This window comes from Phasianus colchicus, chromosome 2 (assembly GCF_987193195.1).
Source record: "Phasianus colchicus chromosome 2, bPhaCol1.hap1.1, whole genome shotgun sequence".
Classification (NCBI taxonomy): domain Eukaryota; kingdom Metazoa; phylum Chordata; class Aves; order Galliformes; family Phasianidae; genus Phasianus; species Phasianus colchicus.
The window spans coordinates 107,730,478-107,756,001 of NC_143437.1; the positions used below are offsets into that span (position 1 = coordinate 107,730,478).

The 25,524-nt window shown below is 41.7% G+C and overlaps 1 protein-coding gene across 1 annotated transcript in view; it reads left to right on the forward strand.

The window, feature by feature from the left end:
• PKHD1 (PKHD1 ciliary IPT domain containing fibrocystin/polyductin) overlaps positions 1-25,524 on the forward strand; it is a 242,386-nt gene that overhangs the window by 87,541 nt on the left and 129,321 nt on the right. Inside the window, exons 37-42 of the mRNA XM_090136629.1 lie at positions 4,714-4,926; positions 15,724-15,931; positions 17,002-17,159; positions 18,706-18,900; positions 19,889-20,014; positions 22,743-22,876. Coding sequence (XP_089992755.1) covers positions 4,714-4,926; positions 15,724-15,931; positions 17,002-17,159; positions 18,706-18,900; positions 19,889-20,014; positions 22,743-22,876 — 1,034 coding nt within the window. The remainder of the gene's footprint in view (positions 1-4,713; positions 4,927-15,723; positions 15,932-17,001; positions 17,160-18,705; positions 18,901-19,888; positions 20,015-22,742; positions 22,877-25,524) is intronic.

Here is a 25,524-nt window from a genome sequence, read left to right on the forward strand (position 1 = left end):
TTTGACACAGGTATTTGTAAGTTTGGCTGGAGTTTATTTTACATATTTTACACTTTGACTTGTTTAATGACTAAATGAATCCCTGCTAATGCTTTCTTTTCCTTTGTCTGATATTGCTTTTTTTTTTTTTTTTTTTAATCTTCAGCAGTTGAATTTTTCTTTTTACCCTTTTTTCCTATAAGTGCCTTTTGTTTTGTTCTGGGAGGAATTCAGAAACTTCATGAATAGCTAAGACAGCTGCATGAAGTTGTGGCCATCACTTACAGCTGATGCACTCAGTTCCTATGATTACATTGGGATCTGACTGCTGCTGCTAAGGGAAAGCCAAAGCATCCCATACAGCAAATCTCTTTTGGTGGTCACGATCTCTCAAATCCTTGCACCATTGCCAAGTGTGCTTGGGATTGTCATTGCACTTGGGGGCAGAGAATCCCAAGAGCCAGGCAACAGCTCCCAACCTGAGGTCCAGCTCTTTTTGTCCCAGCGCAACCAAATCTTCACCCAGAAAGGGAAAGCCAACGGAATGTGCACCAGAAAGGGTCAGACCTGCAGGCACAGCAGAATTAATGCCTGCAAGCATGATGCTACTGAGAAGTGCTGAAACAACATGTGTGCTTCTAACCAGTGCAGGGCAGTCACAAAGCATCCAATTGCCAAGCTTACCAGACATCTGTAAATTCACAAAGGAGATAGAAAATATTTGAATAGATGCAGGGACCCACTGCTCAGGATAGCTGACATGTAGTGAGCCTAATGCTGTGGAACCAGGGGACTTCATGAGGAAAGGGAACAGAAAGGATTTAGAGGACTGTTCATGCGTGAGGAGCTGTATAAGGATGGGCAACTCTTGACATGCCAAAGCCACGTACACAAAAGTGCCCATCAGAACCTCTAGAGCCAGGGTAGGTAGGGAAAAAGGAAGGTAAATCCCAGACCTTATGGGAAACAGATATCTTCTCACAGCTGCCTTGAGATGTGCTGAAAAGGCTGCAAACAGGAAAGAACTCGGGAGTCTTACAAACGAAGATGCTCCCCCATCTCTCCCATCCAACAGAGAGGATCTAGAAAGGGTTGTGGGAGGAACTGAATATTTCTAAGCTGCCTTATGGACAGCTTGAAAATTGTAAATGGACAGTGTGTGCCTGAAGCTTATGAAAACTTTTGAGACGGTTATTTGAGGCAGAAGTATGATTTTGCAATCAGAAGACAGGACAATTCTGGCTACCAGCCTTCCCAGTTCAGTGGTGCAGCATAGCAACAATTAAAATATTCATTAAAAATCATATGAAGAGAAGTGGAAACAGAAATGACTATATTTCAGTGGGAATAGTGCATAGGAAGTCAATAAAGACCTTGGGGAAGATGTCTTTTTTATGTTAGGAATAAAATAAATCGCAGTGATTTATAGTTCCATTTCTCGATTGCAGTGATAAAATTATTAACACTGCTGCTATAAGGCAAATATATTTAATAAATATTTCTGTTCTCAGCGTGGGAAGGAACAGGATGGTAAATTATATCACAAGAGGAAGATGGAACAGCAATCCATTTATTACTGAAGAAGATGTTAAATAGTATCTTTCAGGAATACGCATTCTTTAAGCACCAGGGCCAGTTTTATTCTGGTAGAGGCATTCTGTGGTCTGTGAATATTAATTTCAGTGTACGTGGGAAAGTACAGAAGGGAAAAGTTTCCCCAAAGAAAGGGGACGAAATTTTAAATCATTTTCTAAGAAAGTCACAAATTTGTTCAACAGATGTAGTTTTGTAAAATGTAGTAGCGTGATGACTGAGGATCACCTGGAAGAAGTAAATCACCTGCAAGTAAATGGAGATCCATCACCGATCACATTTGTGAGTGCCGTTCAAACTAAGCACAGGTTTACACTGTTGAGTACACAGCTGGGCAGATAGGAACAAAAAGTGTGGGTACTCAGTAAGGGATTGTGTGAGAGAAAACTATATCTGTGAAAGCCATCAGGAGCTGATGTGGCCAAGGAAACTGCTGTAATGAAGTAACAAAAGGAGGTCGTATCGTTTTTTGTGTGAAGAGGAAGATACAGAAGATGGGGATAAAGAAGAATTGCCTCTGTGGAAACTACCAACGAGAATAATAAAGAGGCAGAAGGATTAAGAAATCTGGCTTCCCCATTTCAGAAGGTGTGTTCACAGAATCATAGAATAGCTTGGGTTGGAAGGGACCTCAAGGATCATCAAGCTCCAACCCTCCTGCTGCAGGCAGGGCCACCAACCTCCATATCTAATACTAGACCAGGCTGCCCAGCCTGAGTGTTCAGGCTACGCAAGAGTATATAGATGATTCCTTGCAGGAAGAATCTTAGAAGCTTTAAAACCAGTCTGATCGAGGGCTGAGGTTTGATTTAATTGCTGTTTACCTGCTGATACTTTTGCAGAAAGTGCTGTTTTGTAGACCTCTCTGCAGTGCAACACAGGAGGGCGTAAAGGCAACCGCTGTCTGAGAGCTCATCTATGGTTGGAAATAAAACAGAAATTGTGACCAGTAAGGGAGATTAGCCACTGGAAAAAAAATTATCCTAGAAAATGGTAGCATTCTACCATTTTCACCAACGTCACCAATCACTTAATTGATTGTCTGCCTTTCTGGAGGGCATCCAGCAGTCAAACACAGAGTCTCTGCTTCCTTCAGTTTGTCAGTGGTGTGATGTGCACAGACCACCAGGAGATAGGATCTAATGGTCCCTTCAGTCTGTGAATGTATACCATTTCAGCAGAGCACGTTTCTGTATTGCCAACATTTCATTTTTCTAGAAGTGTCAGGCATACCTCAGAATAAGTCAGAAACCTTCCATCATTTTAAGTGAAACAAGCTGAAATTCATGCTGTTGTATCAGTGTTTACTCAGTACAATTTGTGAAAATACAACACGACTGTAGTGAAGCAAGCTTAACAGAAGTGCATTTGTATATAGAAAAGTATGTCTAGGGAAACAGGCAGCTTATATACGTGGGAGCTGGTGTTTGTGGGAGGAATCCCATGGTTACCAGTGGTTATTTGCAAGGAAATGTGAGGTTTATCTCTTCTCTGCATGCCCTGTATAAACTTATCTGGAACCTACTGAAGTCTGCAAAGGAACTATTGAATGGGTAGCTCTTATTCAAATACTAGCTTTGTTGTGAGTGTGAGAAATTAAGCTCAACAATTAAAGCCCATCAATGCAATCCTGAGTCAGGATATGCAGAATGTGCTCAGCAAGAGTGGATGCAATGGAAGGGCAGAGAAGTGCTGTGCAGCTCTCATGTCATTGTGACTGGTAGTATCTTACGGGGAAGCCAACAGTTTGGTGGGTATGAAGATCAACATTAAAAGTTGCTAACAACAGTAGGATTCTGGCCATGATATGAGATTCCTTAGCTGCTGGTTCTTAGAGGGAAAGGTTGGGAGGCTCATAGACCCCTTGCAAGGAGATATGATGTGAGGCTTTGGGATTAGCTCCAGGGATGCATGGTTTGACCTGGGAAGACCAATCTGAACTGCAGAAGGATATGTCTGAGAGCCTGCTCTGTGCAAATACACCGCAGTGATAGCAAAACTGTCCTTCATAGGAGGGAAACCATGAAAGGATGTCAGAGTGAACTGCTCTGAAATGATAGACTGGGATTACCAGCTCACACCAGGCAGGAACAAAGGCGGCATTTGATAGAATGAAGAGACTTGAGTTGAAACCAAAGGATGAAAATGCCTTTTCATGTGCTATGTAACTTAGACCACAGAATTCACTGCTTCAAGAAGTTACTGAGCCCGAGTATTAAAAAGATTTGAAGGATCAGATCTATATTACTGACTAAACCTGTCCTATTTTTACTAATAGATTGTAGAACGAAAGTGTTGGCAGGAAGATGAATGGAACCTTATGCTTTGGGGCAAAACTAACCTCTAATTAGGGATTAAAATGAGGCTTTCATGGAATGGGGAGTTCTTTTCACATCCAGCTAACAAGGAGAAGTTTCTTGTACTGTATTTGGAAGCATCTGGCTTTGAACAGCAACTGGAAGAATTGAACCACTGAAATAAGTTGCAAATTTCTGTGTTCCTAAGCTTTGCTCTCCCCTCCCTCTGTCACAAGCAGTTTGTAATCTGCAAAGTAACCCACAAATTAAGTAATATTATCCCCTTCTAACAGAGAGTGAGTGCGTTAACACTGGGAGTTTCCAAACTTAACTTCCTTCGACTGGAAGTGGAGAGACTTAGATATTTGCCCAGACTTTGTGGTGGTTTTGCTCAGGTCTAGAAAGATGCTGCCTGTGGCAGAAGTGAAAGATGGTCTAAGTTAACTAAGATGTTCATTACTAAAAGAGACATGCTTTGAAGAGCTGATCAGTCCGAAGGGAGAAGTGCTGACCACGGTTGGATTTTTGTAGGAAGCAACATTGTTACCCTCATCCTTAACCTCATATTTTAATCTCATTAAGATAGAAGCAATTTCTTCTCAGAAAGAGAGGCAGTTCCACTGCCCAGAGGAGTGGTGGAGTCACTATCCCTGGAGGTATTTGAGAACTGTGGAGATGTGACACAAAGGAATGTGGTTTAGTGGGCATGGTGGGAGTGGGATGAGGTTGGATGTGGGGATCTTTGAGGTCTTTACCAACTTCAGTGATTCTACAGTTCTATGATTCTATGATAATGACTAACCATGTAGTCAGTGGTTGCATTTTACTCTTCTGCTGTCTTCAGGTGGTAAACTCGTGTTTACTGGTCCAGGACCTGTGGAACTACATGCTCATTACATTCTGATATCTGATGGAGGAGAGCTCCGGGTGGGATCTTCCACAGCCCGTTTCCATCACAGAGCACACATCTACCTCTATGGAAGCCTCCACTCCCCACCACTGTTTCCATATGGGGTCAAGTTCCTGGCAGTGAGAAATGGGACCCTTTCCATCCATGGTGAGTACATTTTTCCTTCTCTTTAAAAATGCTGTATTTCCATAAGAGCTGCCATACTGGGAGCTGAGTAATTTTGAAAATTTCAGCTCTAAGAAGCCAGATGGTATCAAATATTGTTTGATTCCATGATTCTTTGATTCTGTGATTCCAAGTAGTTATGAAACCTTAGCACTCACTTAGGTACTTGAAAAATGTCTGGATTTATGCATTTAAATGAATGAATGAAAGTGTCCATCCCTTAGAAACCAGACATTCATTCTGTGCTGTGTATTATGTGGGTTTGCTCTGCTACCAGAATGGGATATCCTTTTCTCCTTATCTCTCTCCATAACGGCTAGGAAGTTTCCTTCTCTTGGGGTTGCCAATAGCAAGTACTCTACCAGGTAGGTACTGTGCTGAAGCCAGTGACAAGCTTTGCCAGCTGGGGTGGGAACACTGCTTCTCTTCACAGCAGCAGCAGCAACACAGAACTCCAAGCAGCTTGTTTTCTTATTCTCCTCCATCCTCCAGCCATGCATCTTTCTGATCTCCTGGCGTTCCACGCAGCCACACCTGCTCTGCACAGGTTGTGGTCACAAGTGACAAGCCCAGAGCTATGCAGAAGAACTGTGACAGTGCTAAAAACTTCAGTCCAGGATGCCCAGTCCTCTGCTCTAACCACCATATTTACTCTGAAAGAAAATCTCACAGAGCCAAAGTGTGGATTCCTATCGTGTATAATAGACAAGGGACCTAAAGGACAGACACTGGCATGGGTTTGTGGATGAATACAGGTTCATATCGTGGGCTAGAAGAATTTGGATACACAGATTTTTTTAAAGGGCTATGAAAAATTGGTATTAAATAGACATTTCTTGTTGCTGTAGTCAGGATGTGGAATTCAGGTCCCAACTCAGCATGAATTAGAGTATTAGTGAAATGCACACATCTAGCTCTTAATTAATGGGCTGTTTTTAAAGGCAGTATGTGTCTTAGAAAGGAGAAAGGAAAAAAAAAAAAAAGCCAACGTGTCTGAACGCCTCATCTCCCTCCCTTCTGTTCTTGCATGTCAACATTCATGTCAGCAGGCATCCGTATCCTCCAGCAGGGCTTGAACTTCCACCCTCCAGGCCCACGAGCAGAAATGTTGCCATCTGAGCGTTACTGACACGTATGGCTCTCAGTCAAAAATAATGTAAGACACCGAGGGGTACAATCTGAGCACACAGAGGGAGAAAGCCGTGCTGTGTGTGGTGATCCTGTCAGTGCCCAGCAGCTCAGGGAGGTCGGATGAGGTCGGCTGTTGGAGGGCAGTCCGCCAGCAGATGCCTTTCTGAATCAGGAGAGGGAAGCGGAAGCTGGAGGTGGCAGGGGATGCACCTAGACGTGTGCTGAAAGCTGCACCGTGTGCTTTTGACCCTTTAGTTGAGTCACAGTAGGGCTGAAATATTTCGTGCTTGCTATTGGCTTAAATAATTTCAGTCAACTGGCTTTAGCAGAAGGGCAGAATGTTTCTATCCCATTTCCTAGAGGGGCTCCGTGAAGAAGTGCTATTAGATCACCCAAGCTGAATTGACTGTCCTTTACTGGCCATTGAGTTTCACAGTTATCCCAGCTTTGGGTTTGGTAACTCGCATTAGATTAAAGATGCCTTCCAGAAAGGCTTGGTCTTTGTCTGAGGACGTCAAGGGAATCAGAAGCCAGCATTTTCTGTGGAAGCTTGTTCCAGGGGATTTGGTTAATCATCCATGTTTATATTTTATTTTTTAAGAGACATATTAAGATGTCTGATTTGAATTTGCCTGGTAATGGTTTTCAGTATGTCGTTTTCTGTGTCTTCTTCTGCTAGCTTCAAGCATCCTTCTTAATTTGACCTCTGTAAGGAAGTCAGAACTTTGTCCTTACATTGTGCACTACAAAAGCTTTGACTTCTTTGTGCTGTTTTGCTATCTAGCAATTTGGGAAAGAGAGCATAGCATCTCCTTGCTGCTGAGCTGCTTGTCCTGCTTCTCATTTCCCTTCTCAGCCTGCCCTATGGCTGGCTTTTGGGGCTCCCCAGTGAGCAGCCCACACTGCTCTCTTCTCCCTGTGCCAATGCCCACCCACCCAGCCCAGCACAGCACAGCACAGCAATGCTGCTGATGGCAGCTCCTCACATCCTGGCTGTGCCCTGTGCCCCTGGGCTGTCCCAAGCGTTGTGGAGCAGAGCTCCATCCCCTTGCATGTCCTGCGGGAATTTACAGCTGCACTGGGACCCCCTGAGCTGCCCTAACTCTGGGCTGAGCAGCCCCAGCTCTCACAGCCTCTCCTTCCCCTTGCTGAACTGCAGGAGGTTCCTGCCTGCCCATTTCTCCAGCCTGTCCAGGTCCCTCTGCACAGCTGCACTTCCGATGATGTTTTACACCCCTGGTGTACCCTGCAGTGAGCAGCTCAAAGACCAGCCATGAAGCCACTTCTAAGCTTTGCGTGACATACTATCCCAGTGCCTGGCTGCAATTAAGATTGATTCTGACCATGTAATCCACAATTTAGCACTGAAGCAGTAGCAGCTCAGTAGAAAATAAGACCAAAAGAAGTGTATTCTTTTGCTGGCTTCACATTGCTCACATCAAACAGAAATATGTTGTTCTGGCTCCAATTTAGCACCAGTCTGGCCCGTGGTATAGAACAAATTGTTGAGCACGTCAGCCTCTTTCATATCACACGTGTATATGAAAGAAACTGACATGCTCAGCAATGTATGTGATATATGTATACATCTACACATATATGTATGTTATCGCAGATCAAAATCGTTAAACAAGCAGGCTTTCAAATTCAGAGCTGTCGTGGTGAAGACAGGGCTGAATGCATTTTAATTCCTGTTCTCCTTCAGACGGGGAAGTTTGGGGGATGGTCTGCAGCTATGGTTGAGTTCAGATTGTTTAGTAAGCGCTGTCAGCTTCTTACTTTGATATGTTAATATGACTCAGGGTTTCCCACAATCCCCTGGCGAGCAGCAGTCCTTTGCTCCGGTGGTTGTAGCAGACTGGGAAATTTCAGTGTTGCCTTTGGCTTTAGCCAACTCCCCTGCCAGTCAGATCGTGCCACCCATAAACTGCCTGTCAATCACACGTCAGGCTTACAGGGGGGTTCGGTCAGCCGGGGCAACTCCACTTTTTGACAATGTAATTATGGCCCTCGTATCCGCAGTAGGGGCCTGAGCGGAGCTGGGAGACTTTTATTGATTGTTCAGAAGGGAAATTTATCACTGTCTCCAGCTCTGTTCACACTTTATTCCCTAAGAAGTGCTCCTGACAAGCTTTGGGAGAGAAGTTTGGCATGGTGGCCTTGGTTGTTCTTGCACCTTTGTCCTTTCCAGGGAAACTGGGTTGGAGGCACCAGTGGTGCTGAGCACTGGCAGGGATAGGGTGGGGATGCAGCACAGGTGTGGATGTCAACTCTTTGAAAGGGGAGATAACAGCAGGACAAGGGAAAATGGTTTTAAGTTGAAAGAGGGAAGATTTAGGTTGGATATCAGGGGGAAGTTGTTTGCTATGAGAGTGGTGAGGTGCTGGAACAGCTGCCCAGAGAGGCTGTGGATGCCCCGTCCATCCCTGGAGGTGTTCATGGCCAGGTTGGATGGGGCCCTGGGCAGCCTGGTCTGGTATGAAATGTGGAGGTTGGTGACCCTGCCTGTAGCAGGAAGGTTGGAGCTTCATGATCCTAGAGGTTCATCCAAGCCAGGCCATTCTGTGATTCTGTGATGTTTCATCAGTGGCTGAGAGCATCTGACATTTGCAATAGCCCAGTTTCCTGTTCCCAATACTCTCATTGCCATGGGAGGCAAAAAGGTCGTAAAGATGTTTCCCATTCTGTTCCATTTCTTAGCCCATGAGGTCATTATTGCACTGTGTGTTGTTGAAGCAGACTGTGCCTCATCCCAAAGACTAGCATTCTTGCTATTTTCCTAAAACCTTGTCAGTACCAACATTGTGATGATATGGGGCATGAACATATGAGCCTGTTCTCTGTGTGTTGCCTAACAACACATTCCTCTCCAGCTAGATGAAAGATGCTACACTTTGGATTTAATAATATGCTACATACACTTTGTTCAAAGCCTTAAGCCTATGAGGTCAAGTAACGTCATGCCCGGAGAGTAATGGTTTGATGCTATGACTATTTATCATCAACACAATTACAACAGAGGTATCTGTGGTCATTTGCACTGAAATAGGTTGTGCATAGAAGCTGTGGCACCCTTTCCCTAGAGGTTTGCAGGTCCATGAATGGGCCCTGGGTAGTCTGATGTGGTGGGGGGCAGCCATCTCATGGCAGGGATTGGAACTGTACGGGCTTTAAGATCCCTTCCAACCCAACCATTATGTGATTCTATGACACTATGATTTCAGTCCCTTAAAGTCATCGGAAAGTCCTGCTGCAAAGATGCAAGTGGATGCTGCTGGTGGAAGATGGTAGTAGGTAATTCTTCACTTCTTAAATCTCAGTCTCCTTAAAACCAAAGAAATTGTAAGCATTTCCAGGATTATTTCAGACAAAAATTGTTTTTAATCAATTGAGCTTATTATTCACTTTAATCACATTTAATCAATAATAAAACACAAAGCATCTGTGAGCTGCACACTGTTCACCAGAGCCTGTTCATCCCTCAGGAAAACAATCATTTAATCAAATGTTTCTTGTTTTTCCTCCATTAAGTACGTGTGTATCTGTGTTGAGTTTAAGAGATCATAGACAACATGAGAGAATTTGTTCCCTTTCCCTTTCTGTGGTCACTTCCATGGGTTAGTTTTCCTTAGATGTTAGTTATTTGGTTGCAGGAGGCTTTTTGCATTCCAAACTAGCATTTTTCCTTTCAAGATGTTGACTCACACATGATGCATTTAAGCAGATGGCTCCTGAACAGAAGGCTAAAGCTGCCTTGGATCCCTTGTGTTCACTGGGGGGTAAGAGACTTCACTTAGGCACTTCCCATGGAGTAACTAATGTAGAATGACTTCTGCCTTCACTTTCTTATTCACAAATGTAAGCTGACCATTAGATTTTAAAGACCCAGTAGATGGGGGCTAGGGGGAAAACAACAGATCGTGTAAAACTGAGTTCATAGAGAGATGCTGTGTCTTTCATAGCTTACCTTTCATTCTAGCAGAAACACATCTCTCTTTGATTTAAACTTGAACCACACACTCCATCTTTTAGTGCTAATCTTAAAGAAGAAAACAATGTGGGGGTATGTGAAGGGAGCTGAGAAATGGGCAGTGAGTATAGCTTATGTATAACTTGTGTTTCCTGTCAGAAGAAGGGGGAAGTCTGTAAGTTAATGCAAATGTGGAATCTTTCTATGTGATAAAATAGTTGCATTTTTAAGACCTTTGAATGTAATGTTGAAACATTCCCTCCGAATTTGCCTCCCCGTATTCAGCTGGAAGGAAGAAGAACAAACAACAGACATTTGAAATCCTGCAGGCATTGGCATTCAGCAGGACGAGGTCATTTTCAAGGGTATTTCCTACAGAGGAAAATCTCTATATGGGACTCTGTGGGTGTGGAAGGAGATCTCCCACTTCCAGAGCACAGATGATCCTTGCCTCTCAAAACTGTGTAGTAGGAAGTAAAACAGGATCCTCTAACTGCAAAATAGAGGGAAACTGCTCTCCTTCTTCACTTCTGGATTCTGTTCACTTTACAGCCATTGCCTGGACTTAGTCCAAGTCACTGCTAGAGATCAGGCAAGTGGAACAGGCTTCTTATATTGAAATGGACTTCCTAAGGAGGTGATTGATGCCCCATGCCTGTCAGTGTGCAAGAGGCACTGGGACATTGCCCTCTTAAACGTGCTTTAACTTTTGGGTAGCCCTGAAGTGGTCAGGCAGTTGGGCTCAATGGTCTCTGTACATCCCTTCCAGCTGAATGATTCTATCCTGTGCTGTTCAATTCTACCCCATTCCATTCCGTTCCACTCCATCTACCCTATCTTACCTATTCTGTGATTCATGACATGGTTTCATCACTCCACATCCCTAACTTAAAGAAAGATCCAACTTAAAGAAAGGTCCAACTTAAGGATAAAGTCCACATGGAACTGTAGCAACACAAACCAGGGAGGCTTTCCGAAAGATATGTCCTATTCTTTTTAATGTAAGGAGGGTTTTATGTTGTTTTTATGGCTTTAATTTTTTATTAACTGTGAAGCAGGAACAACAGAAAGTCTCTTTTCTGGATCTCAAAATATTTTTTAAAAATCTGTTTCCTGAAGCAACCGTTTCCAATGGCTGCATTGCCATTTATCACTTTGACATTTGGAAATTTCAGGAATGGCCAGGCTAAGTTTGAAAGGGCAGTTCAATTTGGATAAGGAAAAGTTTTTTAATATGAGGTTATGACAGTGGAGATGAAGCTGGACTCCTTAGGCTGTTTGACACCTGAAATGCTGCAGTAAATTGTCTTTTACTGCCAGAGACTATACTGTGGTTTTTGTTTTTTCTTTTTTTGCCTTTTTTTTTTGCTATAATTCATTGAATTACATTTTTAACTCCATCTCTTGCAACATTCCTTTGTTTGAGGAAAATGTAAACTGCCTGTTCCTTTTCACTTTATTCATGGGAATTGAAAGACCTTATTCTCATTTACACTACAGATCTACAGTGTAGCTGCAAGAGATTGACAGATTGTCAGCACTCTGACTTGTATAGTCATGGTAAGTAGATTGTGTGTCTGAGCCCTGCAGTTCTTGTAAATTCCTTTTGTGGTATAAAAAGATCTCATTACCTCAACTTGAAAGCACCAGTAAACTGTCCAGAGGTGTAAAGGGCTCTCTAGTTTGTCACCATTACAAACAGTTTGTTTGTAACTAAGTTAATTGATTTGTGGTAGATGGGAGTGAAGATGAGATCCCGACCTGTGTCATTATAGAAGGGCTCAGAGCCTGCAGTCCCACGCAGTATGACCAGGAAAAAATGATTGTTTGAACCATTTTAACTGCTTTTGGGAGAAATGCCATTGGTCTCATGGCATGCTTAGGGATGGAGCCAGTCCTCATTTAAACCTATTTAAATAGTCTGTTTTCTACCAGAACCCCAATGCAAAATGCAGTTTTGCCTGAATCTGGATGGACCTCATATTTGTTGCTTTCAGGCTTGGTTAGGAGATTGCTTCCCTAGAATTAGGAGGCTTGCTCCTTGTGTACCTAAAGTTGGGTGACAATGCCTGCTACAGAAAGTTTTGTTTTCTGGGCAGGAGCATCTATTTTCCAATAAATCATCAGGCAGTGAGATCTAAGGTTTATAAATATCTAAAGGGAGGTGAGAGGCAAATGGATGAAGCCAGGTTCTTGGTGTGTAGCGACAGGGCAAAGAGCAATGGCCTAAAACTTGAACATAGGAGGTTCCATATAAACAAGTGGAAGAGCTTCTTTTCAATAAGGATGACAGAGTATTGGAACAGGCTGCCCAGAGAGGTGGTGGAGTCTCCTATGGAGATATTCCAGACCCATCTGTACTCCCACCTGCATGACCAACTGTAGGGAACTGCTTTAGAAGGGCTTGGACTTGATGACCTCTTGAGTTTCCTTTCAACCCCTGTGATTCTGTGTGAGATGCTTTCTGGTTACCAGTGGAGTAAAGAACATGAGTGTGTTGTCTGTGGATGCAAACTGCAAGAGAATAAATGAGATGCAGAAGAGCAACTGTGCTGCATGTACTCCTGTACTCCTGTGCCTGTACTACACAGAGACACGTTTACCTATGGTTGGAATTATTGGAGATGAAAATTGCAGTGTTACACTTTGGAATGTGGAACATAGAGAAGGAGGCTGAAAGAACACAATAATAAGTCAGGAAAAAAAAAAAAGGAAAAAGAAGAAAAAAGTTTGAATATATTTAAAATATATTTCATACTCTTCCTTCGGGAGAAGAAAACTTGGAAAAAAATTCCTTAGTGATTTTTAATTCTGAGCCTGGGAATGGAAAAGCCTGAAGGAGACCTTTTCCATTGGAGTTCATTTTGAATGCAGAACAGTGATTTGCACCAGCAGTATTTTTGTAATGCTTGCTGTAGTATGTGTGTGACAGATGTATGCAATGGGAAGCAATTGTGTGCCTGGCCACAGATGCACACGGATGCACACAAATGCACACTAACACGTGAACATGAGTAAAATGTCCAGAACTAGAGAAAAAATAGTCTGCTACTCAGAATGCAGATGGCTGCTGTCAGTTGTTGGTTTTTATGCAGGCCCTAAGAATTCACGAGGTTCACTCAGTAAAAGAAGGTAAATGAATAACAATGACGAGAATGCTTTTAGTAAAAGGATGCACGTAAGCTGACAGCAAGAGCATTTCTCTGAATCAGCTATGATTGCTGAAGATGGAGATGTACAAAATGCTGCTCTTTGTGCAGAGGGGAAAAAATGTGCTACCTTTTGTTTCTTAGAAACTTGCATTCCCTGTAGAGTGGCATAAATAGAGGGAGCTGATGAAAAAGGGATCCTCCAACAGTGTACAGCTCTCCTTGAATTGATGACTACTATACTGACTCCTCTTGCATCTGCTCAAGGAGCCATGAGAACTTTATGAAGGGTGGGATATGCACCTACCTGTATTTTCTCTGATATTCTCCTCTTATCTCAGGTGCTGATGGCATATAAGCATGAGTTTATTTTAAAAAATACAGTAAAGCTATTTCAGTGTGATTGATTGGTAGGCCTCTTCTATGGAACATCCTCATCCAGCAGTGCTCACAATCCCAGGATGTTTGGTGGAAGGGAGATGAGTGCTTTCCTCAAGATCATCAGAAAGGGTCGTCAAGGAGGCACCTTTCAAAGCATTATAGCTGTTTGCCTAGGGGTGTTGACCAGACAGTGATCAATGGCAAATACAACAGCTGTTGTGCTGAAGGACGGCTGTTTTTTCTCACTCCTTATCTGAGTTCACACATTCTCATTGCTTCAAATGTCCTATTTCATTACTTTAAATATTCTACCTCTTCCCTTTGCATCGATATCCTCCAAGTCTTTATACTACATCAACACTGGACTAGAAGAAGGGATGTTTGGGAAATTTGCTTAGCTGCAAGTGAAGAAATTCCAATTCTACTTTAAGAAAAAGGAAAAATAATCATCTAGAGATATCTCGGCTATGTTTAGATGTGTTTCATTTTGTTGACACGTAGAGCAGGTACTCAAAAATTCTTTAGGTTCACAGAGTATGAAGACTTGATTCTATCTTCTCTCATTCTGCTGTGAATTCATTGACTTGGGGTGCTACCCGTTATTTCCACCTTCATTAAAGAAAGAGGAATTGGGACACTAGAGTGAAAGAAACCAGAACATGAAACAGGAAATGGAGAGAGAGGGAGAGAGAAGCTTGCTTAAAATAATTTGAAAATGATTTATTGGATGCAACCTCTACCCTTAGTGATTTCTGGTGTTATTACTTTTCCATAGTACAACCAGGGAGGACAGTAACTTGCTGAGGGCTAAAGGTAAATTATGATCTATTGCAAAGGAGGGAAGGAAAAATATACTAAAGGAGAGTGTGTGAGGCTCACGTTTTCTCCCCTGATGGTGTTCAGTGTGCTGGATCTCACTGGAACAATCCGTTCCAAAGCCTGCTAGGTAAGAGTTAAACATGAAACAAAGAAGAGAGGTTAAAATGTCCTGAAGTTTCATTGCTGGGCCTTGTTGTGCCCAAGTTTGGTAGAACGTCCAGTGAAGAGAAGGAGATTTGTGAATCTGTAGTTGTTGCCTTTCTGTTGCCTTTCAAAGCTGGCTTATGGTTGCTCATGCAGTGGCTCTTCTTCACTCTGCAGTCCTACTAACTTGTGCACTCACATTATATGTCTGCTTTGCAGACTACCTGTGGAGAAGGCTTTCCCCATGGAGACCTGTGTGTGATCTCAGCTGGAAACAGATTGAGATACACTTCTAGGCATTTGCAGAATCCTGTTGCCACCCCATCGCATTACCTCATGCTGGGCCAATCAGATTGCCAATCTCTACCATACCTACCAACTGGCAAAAAAAGACAATCAGCACTCTTTTTTTGTTTGGTTTTTTTTTTTTTTTTTTGGTCAGCTGTTTGAAAGCAGGCTTGCTACATGCTACACATATGAGCTATATGTTTCATTTTGCAGCCAACGGGTTGCACTGTATGACACAGTCAGATGGTTAAGGCAGGTTCTCAAACAATGAGTCCTTGCTTTGTCCAGAGAGACGATGTGAAAATGACCTGGTGTTGCTAGCTGAACCATCTTCAGTGAGTCTTCCAAGTTCTTAAAAGCAGAGGTAGTCATCTTTCACTATGCACTTCTGTGAATGCAAGTTATTTGTAGGCCCAGACTCATTGCATCTCATTTTGGATACCTGACAGAGGAATCTGATAATTGGAAATACTTTTTGTACTCAGACAAAGATGATAGTCCCTGCAAAAAGTGTTTTCCTGTTGTTTGTAGTAGAGGGATCTTTAGAAGTGTTTCTTACCTTCTTCTATGGGGGAATGAAACAACCTCAGCTCCCACAACCTTTTGAGCAAACTCCTTCCTAACATGTTTTTTTCTCCTGTTTAGGACTGATAAAGACAAAAAGATATGAAATGAAGATACTGTTTGGAAAATGCAACATTTCTGATTCAAAAGAATGTGCACAAATCATGTTTTATAGCATTATTCCCATCTCTCTGACACGGAGTCAAAGAGAAATGAATGACTATGGGATGATCCAAGTGAAGCAGTGTTTTCTAAGAAGGCAAATCCTTTCTCTGTTTTGTTTTTATATGTCTATATATATATTGAGTTTTTCTTTATTTTTTTTTTTTCCAGGCTGGATGCCCAAAGTAACTTTCACATACTTGAAGTCATCAGCTCTTGCTAACGACTTACGATTAGTACTCCAGGAACCTGTTGACTGGGAACCTGGTGATGAAATTGTGGTGGGAAGGACAGGTCTTGGAGATACACAGCAGCAAGAAGAAGTGGCCATTATTGAGTCTATAAACAACACTGAGCTCTACCTTAGGTCACCTCTCAGGTATCTTTTCAAGGAGAAGCGGGATTTCAATAGCAAAAAGTGAAAACAGGAGAAAATGTGGTCTAGGTGAGGATTTGCAGTTTCCTGTGGGACTTAGCAACTATATGTAAGTCCTTTTAACAGAAGTGGTCAGAGACATTTCAGTTCTTTGCTCGCCTCAAAGCTAGCAGACATTATATATTGAATGCATTCTGACTGGAGATTCTAAAGGAAATGATTTAGTGGGCAATTTTGGTGGTAGGTGAATGGTTGGACTAGATGATCTTAGAGGTCTTTTCCAAGCTTAATTATTCTATGATTCTATGTTTAAATCCTGTATATAACCATGGACTTAGAGACCTTTGAATCAGAAAACACCAATGGCTAGTTCAGTCCACTGGTCTTAGCACAGAATTGGCTCAGAATCTTCCTGCAAAGTTATTTTCTTGAGTAATTGCTTTTTTTTTTTTTTCCCCACAGAAAGTGTCTGATTTTGTTAAAAAAAAAAAATAAAATCCTTCCCCTCTTTACTGAATTGCTTAAGTTAATTAACAAAACACTCAAAGTGAATTACTTCAGTTTGGAAATATTGCTGCTTTGTTTCTACTGAACATTAGTTTAGCTTTTTACGCTCTCTTCATTTTCTATGTATGGAGGCCTTGGCCAAACTATACTTCTTGCATTGTAACTTGGAGTCCCAGTGTTGAAATATCTTCTCTATGTTGATAGCAGCCTAACCCCAGTACCCATGAATGCCAATGGTATCACTTCTTTGTAAAAGTATCTGGGGCTTGAGGAAGAAAATACTGACAGTATGTTTTTGGAAGATGAAGGAAATTCAAGTGCAGAAATATTTTGGTGTATATGAACCAAATGTAAAGAGGATTTGTGAACTTGTGAGACAAGATGAAAATAAATGTCAACCAAGGAAAAATATATCTAGCCCATATATGCTGACTTAACAGATAGAGGTAATTCTTGATGTCAGTAGTAAGAAGGGGACTGAAGTTGGATTTGGATGGTTGGGGTCAACATCATTCCTGCCATGTGTCAGCTGCAGGTGCTTTTGTACTTTCGTTGTCTTTCCCTAGGTACTCCCACAACGTCGGAGAGGAAAGAGTGAATGGCCAAAGCCTGACTTTGAGTGCTGTGGTGGCACTGCTCAGCAGAAGGGTTGTTGTTCAAGGGAATGTCACGAAGGAGAGGATCTCCCACCTCAGAGAGTGTGCAGAAGCAGGTGGCACAAGAGGTGAGGAGGTCTTGAGAGGTACTCAGGAGTAAAATTTCTTCTCTAAAATCACATTGAGGTATCACTGTGCATTAGAAATGTTTCTTAATAGAGTAAAGCGGAGACATATCAGTGCCAGGAAAGCAATTTTATCTTTCCAAACATCATTTGACATTGAAGTATGAAGTCTTGGGAGTTGAAGTGCATTTCATTGTAATATCTCAGATGTATTATTTTCACATTATTGTTTCAAGCCATCTTGGGAAAGACCCTTTAGTTTTGCCTGAGCCTAAGGGTATAGCAAAGAAAGTATCTTCTGAAAACATATTTCAGTGTACATAATATATTAAATTTTTAATTGTGTTTACTATTTAGAAACTTTTAGAAGAAAGAAAAACAAAACATCTTGATGCTTATTGTACTCTGTAGTGTAAAAAATTATGATGCTGTTTGGGGATCCTGAGGAACAAAACCAGGTGACAGCTTCTTGTAGCATTTAGTAGCAGCGGTGAAACAATAGGTTTCTCAATTCTCCTTTGGTTTTATGTTTGTAAGGCACAGTGAAGTTTGACGGATGGCTTCCTGATTTACACCTGCAGGTGAGGAAATGCAGTCCGACACAGCGATTATAATTTAAGGAGAGTTAGGTTATCTGGCAACCCAGGTATAAGGCTCCCTTTAAAAATAAAATGCCTTGGGCACTCAGACTGTGACACAAGACTTCATTTGATATCCAGCAGCCAACTGCTTATATTACTCATGGATTTATGGTCCATTTTGTGTGGAACTCATAAATATAGTCTCTGAAATGTGCTAACTGTTTGAGGTTTTTATTTGCATTAAAGTATAGGAGGATTTCTCAGAGGAGTCACCAGAAGATGAGTGGGCAGTGTTTCTTGTGGTTAATTTACCATCTTTAAAAGAAAAATGAGCATTGCTGAGTGTAAGCAGGACTGATTTACACATTCATAGCCTGAATCCCCCTGAACCAAAATATCCTGAGCTCAGACCTGGGGAAAGGACACCTTTGAGGAATGTCGATTCCTTCTGTAGCCCTATCATCTCCTTTCCTTATCTTCTGTCTGTGGGTACGAACGTTTCCTCACATGTCTGTGAGGGCAGTTGGGAGGGAGAGGGTTTTAAAGAAATTTCAAAATGTTCTCATTTCAGCTCAGTTCAGTACAGCCGTGCCCAATCCCCTTTTCAAGATTCTCACCCAAGGTAAATCAATGTCAAATCCATCATCCCTGTGCGCAGGCCTATTTAAAATTGAACACAAGGAACTTTCCTAAGCATAAAACTAGCACAGCTTCCTGCTGGTTTTAATACACCTTCCTCTAAAAATGTCCAGACTCTGAGGTGAGAAATTGTGGAAGTACTTAGGGGGAGTTTCGTGCAAGCTTGCCTGTGGCTATTTGTCTTTGAGCACGTGTTGAAGATCACTGCTGGGAACAGGAGCTCTCTGAGTCAGTGCAATGGGCCTCATGAGGTGCCTCAAAGGACTCTGCATGTCCCACTGTCACAGCAGATATGTAGAACTGATAGTTCCTACTGGGTTGTCTTCTAGGTGGCTCCAGGTGTCTGTACAAGCGAAGTGAGAGGCGGCTGGGGTCTCAGGACCTGGGAGCTGTTGTCATTGTGGAAGCCTTCCAGGGAGCAACGAGTCAGCTGCAAGTGGAGGGGGTCCAGTTCCACCACATGGGCCAAGCATTTTGGCAGCACCGCAGTGCCCTGACAGTTGCTGGCAATGCACAGATGGCAGGTGAGACAGCTGCTCTGGAGATGAGCCCAAACGATCTCACATATCCATCTTTCCAGCGGGGAAAGATATTCTCAAAACCTTGCTTAGCTCTGAGGTCAGTTAACACCACAGGACTGTAAAGGTGAGAAAAGTGAGAAAGTTTCACTTGCAGACTAAGTCCAAGTAACACTTGATGGAGTCCTTTAAATTGTTTTAGTTCCTTTGTGGTTTTTGACAGCTCCTTTCTAAATAGTATTTCATTTTAATGGTACGTCTCTGAGTCGCTGTGCTGCTTCTAGCTCTGGAAATGAAAGCCATACTATACCATGAGTGAGTCCTGAGCTGACTCAGGGATGTTCCATAGCATAAACCAATATTTTGTTATATCAACTGAGAGTTAAGGAACATTTATTTTGACTGAATCATTGGTAAGCACAAAATTAATCTCTGTGGAAGTGGCAATGAGGTCTCTGAAGACTGGTGGAGATGGGAGCGAGTTAGATGGGCTCAAATGTTTGAAGGGTTTTGGATTGGACCTTCCCCTCCAGTTAACCCACAGCTTTTTCTTCCCTATGCCAGCTTCATCATTTAATGATGATCTAGGCTTTCTGGTGTCAGAAGGCAGCCCTGGCCATGATCCTGGAGTACATTATGTTGGTCATCATGCCTAGCTACACAAGGTGGATAAGATACCCACCCTTCTGATACATTCTTCCTTTCATTCAGACCCACTTCAATCCCCCAGTTACCTCAGCTCCTAATGTAGCTCACTTACACGATCCTTTCATTTGGATCTTCTCCCACATAATATGAGATGCCTCGAGTAGCCTGTTTCTGTGCTTGGGGCTCCTCTCTTCTTCTGCAGCTATTTCAGCAATGCCCACTTGTTAGCAAAGATGAGCAAATTTCAGCTTCAACTAGTCAGTCTCGTGGAAGCAAAAAGGATTAACTGCACAGCATCATAGCAGGAGGAGCTAATATTAAATTCTCCAAGCTCTTTTCTTTCCAGACTCTTACATACGTGGTTGCTGTCTTTTGGACTCCTTTGGCCAAGGACTCCGTCTGACTGGGATCTCAAACCTTAGTGTAGACAGTAATGTCTTCTTTAACATTTCAGGACATGGGCTTCTACTGGGTAAGTGAAGCAGGAAAGTATTTTTCCTACATGTAATAGCAACGTTTGCTGATGATCATTTCCTTGAAAATGTCTTTGGAGGAAAGGATTCTTAACTGCACCCTCATGATTTAATCACATCTCCACATTTTCTCTTATTAGTGAATCTGGAGTAAATTTCTCAATATTTCTCAGGCAACTCCTAGCAACTATTTCTGTTTGGCCATATTCTCTATGTTTCTTCAGGTCAGTCTTCACTTGCTCTGTATCCTTTTATTTCACCGAATACAAATGGAAAGAAATTTCTTTTTAGGGAATTGTTGTGTCTCTCTGTGGAAGAGCACCATTATGCAATATTTAAGACCCCAGTTCAGTGAGGCATGTAAGAGCATACTTACCTTTAACTCCAGTCATTTGACATCAAAGATAATGGAGTGAAAGCATATGTTAAAAGTTAAGCAGAGGATTTAGCACTTAAATAAATTGGAGCTTGGAGCAACAAAACTGTTAAACAACAAAATATTTCTCTGAACTAACTGTCAGGAGCCTGACTTGCAGCATCTTCCGCTGGGATCTCATGTTGCCTGAATCCCTAAAGATGCAGCTTGATTTTTGTTTTCTGTCAGGAACAGGATAAAAAATGACCACTTTCAGGATAAAGACAGGTTAAAAAAGAGCCTTCAGTCCTGATCCTGCAGTTCCACACACACAGAGAGTCCCTATGCTCGATCCCATATATAAATATAATAGGGTGTGATAGATCACGATTTAAACAGAGGAGATCCATAAAAGAAGAGCTACTGTACACATCTTGGAGAAGAGGAGAGCTGGTGCAGAGAGGTGTGGTGACTCATCACACACAGCTCCTGAGGCCATGGGAAGCAGAATGAGATCTCCATCCTGCCGGGCTGCCATGGCTCACTTGTGCTAGGACAGGACACATCTGACTTAAAGGACTCTGGGCTGAGCTGAACATTTCCTCCGAAGTTTCAGCCTGAATACACCTTATCCCCGAGATGTCTTTAATGGCTTCACTGCCAGCAGCTCCAGAGGGTCTGATGGATGAATTTATATATCATTTTGTTGCCTGTGAAGGAATATTTATTACAGCTGGCTGTTTGCAGCTCCAGAATTGGACTCCCTCAGTGATTTCATCTAAAACCCTTATTTTCAGGGGTTTTGCAAGACAGTCATAAAAAGTTGCTCTGGGCTTAGAATTAATTGACATACCAGGGCTCAGCTTGGAAGACCAAACCTTTTTTGCCACCTCACAAAACTGTATGGCTTTCAAAAGGACTGTTTTAGGACCCTGCTTAATAGTAGCATTGTTTGTAGTAAGCACAACCTGAAAAGGAAATATTTTCAAAATGGATGTCGTTCAAAAATGGAGAAATGGTCAGAAGGCTGAGAAAGACTGAAAATGATTACTCCCTTCCCACAGACAAAATCCCTTATGTACTTCTGTTGTTTACATTTAGGGTAGTAATGACAAGGATATAATGACTGGAGCAGATAAAGTGAACCATTTCAGTTCAACAGAACAAAATTAAATAGATGTTATTTGCTCCTGACGTGGGTCAAGTAGAAATGACTCACTTTTTATTCTGCTTTCAGACCAGAGACGCATGTGCTGATGTCTCATTAATAGAAGTTGACCAGTATGTAGGACTATCCACTGTTCCCCGTTGGGTGCCACGTTTCTTTATGGTGTAGTTTAAAAGGAAATGTGAATATTTTTCTTACTGTTTCAGTACCGATGTGGTGCACTCTGTGACTGTGAGCTGTGTGATAATTGAGTGATCCCTTCTCCTTTTTCTTCTCATGTTTTACTTTTGTGGGTGGGGGACCTCCACTTCTGTGTAAGATAGCAGTGGTGCTTTTAGGGTCTGTTTAAATTTTTTCTTATACACATATGGAACAATGGATGGAGACAAAGGAGAGAGAACTTTTAATTTTAGCACTGCCAGAAGCATGCCTGTGTGTCCACAGGTGGAATGACTTGGAATCTCTTTTTTTTTTCAAGCTGTAAAATATGATTTATCATACTTTTTTTATTCATTTTTTCCATAAACCTGGCTTAAAGTATGGCTGCAGTTATATTCATATATAAAACTCTATAGGGTATTTTCTGCATCTCAGATTGTGAGTTGTGATCTTTGTTGTGTTTTGGTAGAATATGCATTATATTATTTCTTTTCCTGACTGAATCTGTCTGATTAGAAAGTAAGTTCTTTTTTATTTTTTTCTTAATATTTTCAATGTTGGACAAATCTTGGTGAGATCATTAATGGAGTTGATATCAATGTTGGCAGTTGGACTAGATAATCTTCGAAGAACCCTTCCAACAGAACTATTCTATTTTATCTTGCTTGTGGCCTTCTGGCATTTCTGAAGCACACAGCCATCCCCTTCCCATTGCTGGCTTTAGCCATGGTAGTCTTCAAATGTGTCACAGCCATTTTTTGCCATGTGTTAAACACAGATGTGACCATGACTTACCCAGGGACAGTCACACACAGCTGATTCTCAGGTGTACCATGCCAGCAAAGCAGGCAAGTTCTCTGATATGTACTATAAGGGGGTGTCCAGGTGTATAGATTCATTTTTCTCTATTTATTTTCTATCATAGAATCATAGAATGGTTAGGTTGGATGGAACCCCAAGGATCATCAAGCTCCAACCCCCTGGTGCAGGCAAGCTGCCAACCTCAACATCTAATACTACTATTTTATTTTATTTTATTTTTAAGGAAGTGGCCTGGAGAAGGGGAATAGAATCAGAAATAACATAGTGATTGGCCTTTCTGCAACGGATGGTTTATCCAACATTGAGAGTCTGTCACCAGCAGGGATCTACATCAGAACTCCTGCCAACCACATTGAGGTAAGAGGTTCTGGTATAAAACATAACATTTCTTTTCTATTCAGAAATATCAGAAAAATATGGAACTTTTTACCTTACCTTCTCTACAGCTCCCTGAGAGGAGGTTGTGGTGAGGTGGGGGTTGGCCTCTTCTCCCAGGTGACAGCAATAGGATGAGAGGTAATGGCAGGAGAGGGTCAGTTGGATATTAGAAAAAAATTCTTCTCAGGAGGAGTGGTGATGCATTGGAAGAGGCTGCCCAGGGAGGTGATGGGGTCAGCGTCCCTGGAGGTGTATAAGGAGGGAGTAGGTATAGTTCTAAGGGGCATGGTTAGTGGGCAACACTGGGGGTAGGTGGATGGTTGGACTGGATAATCTTTGTAGTCTCTTCCAACCTTAATGATTCTATGATTCTGTGATCATGTACACAATATTTGCTTCTTGTCTGAGCCTTCAGAAACCATGCTTGTGATGGGATACTGAAATGAACATATTACAAAGTCAAGAATATTCTTGAAAAAATTTATGGTTATTGAAAATTATGATGCGTTTGAGTGTTTTTGTTTGTTTGTTTTTTGTTTTTTTTTCCTAGGATACTTTTTAAAGTTTTGTTTTATTTTATTTTAATTTATTTTACTCTGTGATTCCTAGAAAAAATGGGAAAAAAATGTTTAGGAACAGATCCTCTCGATTTTTTTTTTCTACTACTGTCAATATAATGTCAATTTTAATGAACTGAAGATAAACATAGTAAAATTCAGCAATATCAAATGCAGCTTTGCCTGGTTTTAAAATGACAGCTTATGCAGAATCTGAGATTTCCATGCCAGGGTGAGGAGGAGAATGCTTTCCTTTTCCCATGAAAATGACATTGATTTTAAAAGCAAGTAAGTTTTGTTGGTCTAAATAGTGACAAAACATTGAAATTTTAAGCAGCTTTCTGACTAACAGCCTTCCCATCACAAAGTTGGGCTCTGTAAGTTTCTTTTCATTGGCTAATTCTGAGATGTTTTCTTTTAATATACGCATTTATTTTTTGTCTTGTTTCATGGAAAAAAAAAAAAAAAACCAACCCTTTTTTTCAGTGATTTCAAACCTTTTCAACTGTTTCAAGTCTGGAATTTCATTGAAACTGACCTTTCTTACCACAGCTTCAGTTGTGACAAATGCACATTTTCATTAAAAAATATTTCTGACCTGTCCTGTTGCTAACCCACAGAAACTAAGCCAATTATTAAGCATCTGTGAAGACCTAATCGCCCCCTGGGCTTCTGTTCCAGGAGGAAAGGATTGCATCTAAATTTGAAGGTGAAAAAGATACCAACACGTTTCCTACGTGAGTCTGAAGCCAGTAGTACTTAGGAAGAAGGAGAGGACTTTCCTGCAATTCCCTCGAGGGTGCATTTATCATTTTTAAGACCATCAAATATGGTTAAAAAAATACAACAACGAGGCAGAATCACATGAATTTCAGCTCCACTAAGCACAGTGCTGTGTTATCACGCGCTGACTTTCCCTGGAGCTGTCTGTTGGATTGCCAGTGGCTCAGCTTTTGCAAAGGATTGCTGCAATTATCTTTATGGGTACGTGTGAACCGACTGTAGTTGAGTTTTCAGCACATTTGCCGAGCTCTCTCCATTCATGTGTCTTCTGAGATGTGCCCAAAGCTGTGTCTGTTGGTGTGCAGCCCAACATCAGGGTTCAGCCTGCTCTCCAAAGCTCTGTTACTCATGGCAGAATAGCAGATGGCCCTTGGAGGGTTGCTGATATACCTCAATGTCAGCAGTCCCTCGGACTGGGCTATCTGAGGCTGTGCAGCAGCAACAGAGTTGGCTCTAAGGGAAACAGAAAGAAATTGCCTAGCTTAAAATTATTATTAGGAGTGCTTACCATTCTACAATATGTATAGCATTCAGTAGAAGACATGGGAGGATGTGAGGTCTCACTGCAGCTTTGCAGTATTTGAAGAGAGCTTACAAACAGAAAGGGACTGACTTTTTACACACTCTTACTTACACTTTACAAAGGGAGAATGACTTTAAACTAAAAGGCGAGATTTAGGTTAGGTGTTAGGAAGAAATTGTTGAATTAGAGGGTGGTGCTGCCCTGGCACTGCTGCCCAGAGCTGTGGGTGCCCCATCCCTGGAGGTGCTCAAGGCCATGGATGGGCTGGTGGAAGCACCCAGCCCACAGCAGGGGTTGGAACTTCATGAAGGATCCTTTCAAACAAAGCCACTCTAGAATTCTTTGATTCTATGTGCATATTAAGAGAACCAGTCACAGCTTTTTCCAGTCAAAGCACCTTAGCCCAATGGACTTTTCTTAGTATGATAATGATCACTAAATCCAGAGAGTGCTGGTCCAGTGCCAGGATCGTGTTGTACACAGTTAGGCACTTTTTATCTGCTCAGATGGTTCACCAACTACATATTGCTTTTTGGATAGCTATAATTCTAACTGAACAGAGAGGTTCAAAGGATATAATGAGCAAAATTCATCTTCAAACTGCCACGACATAGAATAGAAACTTGCCTTCTATATTTCAGTGTTAGGATTTGGTTGTTTTGCTGTTTTATTTTATTTTATTTTATTTTATTTTATTTTATTTTATTTTATTTTATTTTATTTTATTTCTTTCTCAGATTTTCATCTTTAAATTTCTGCTTTTA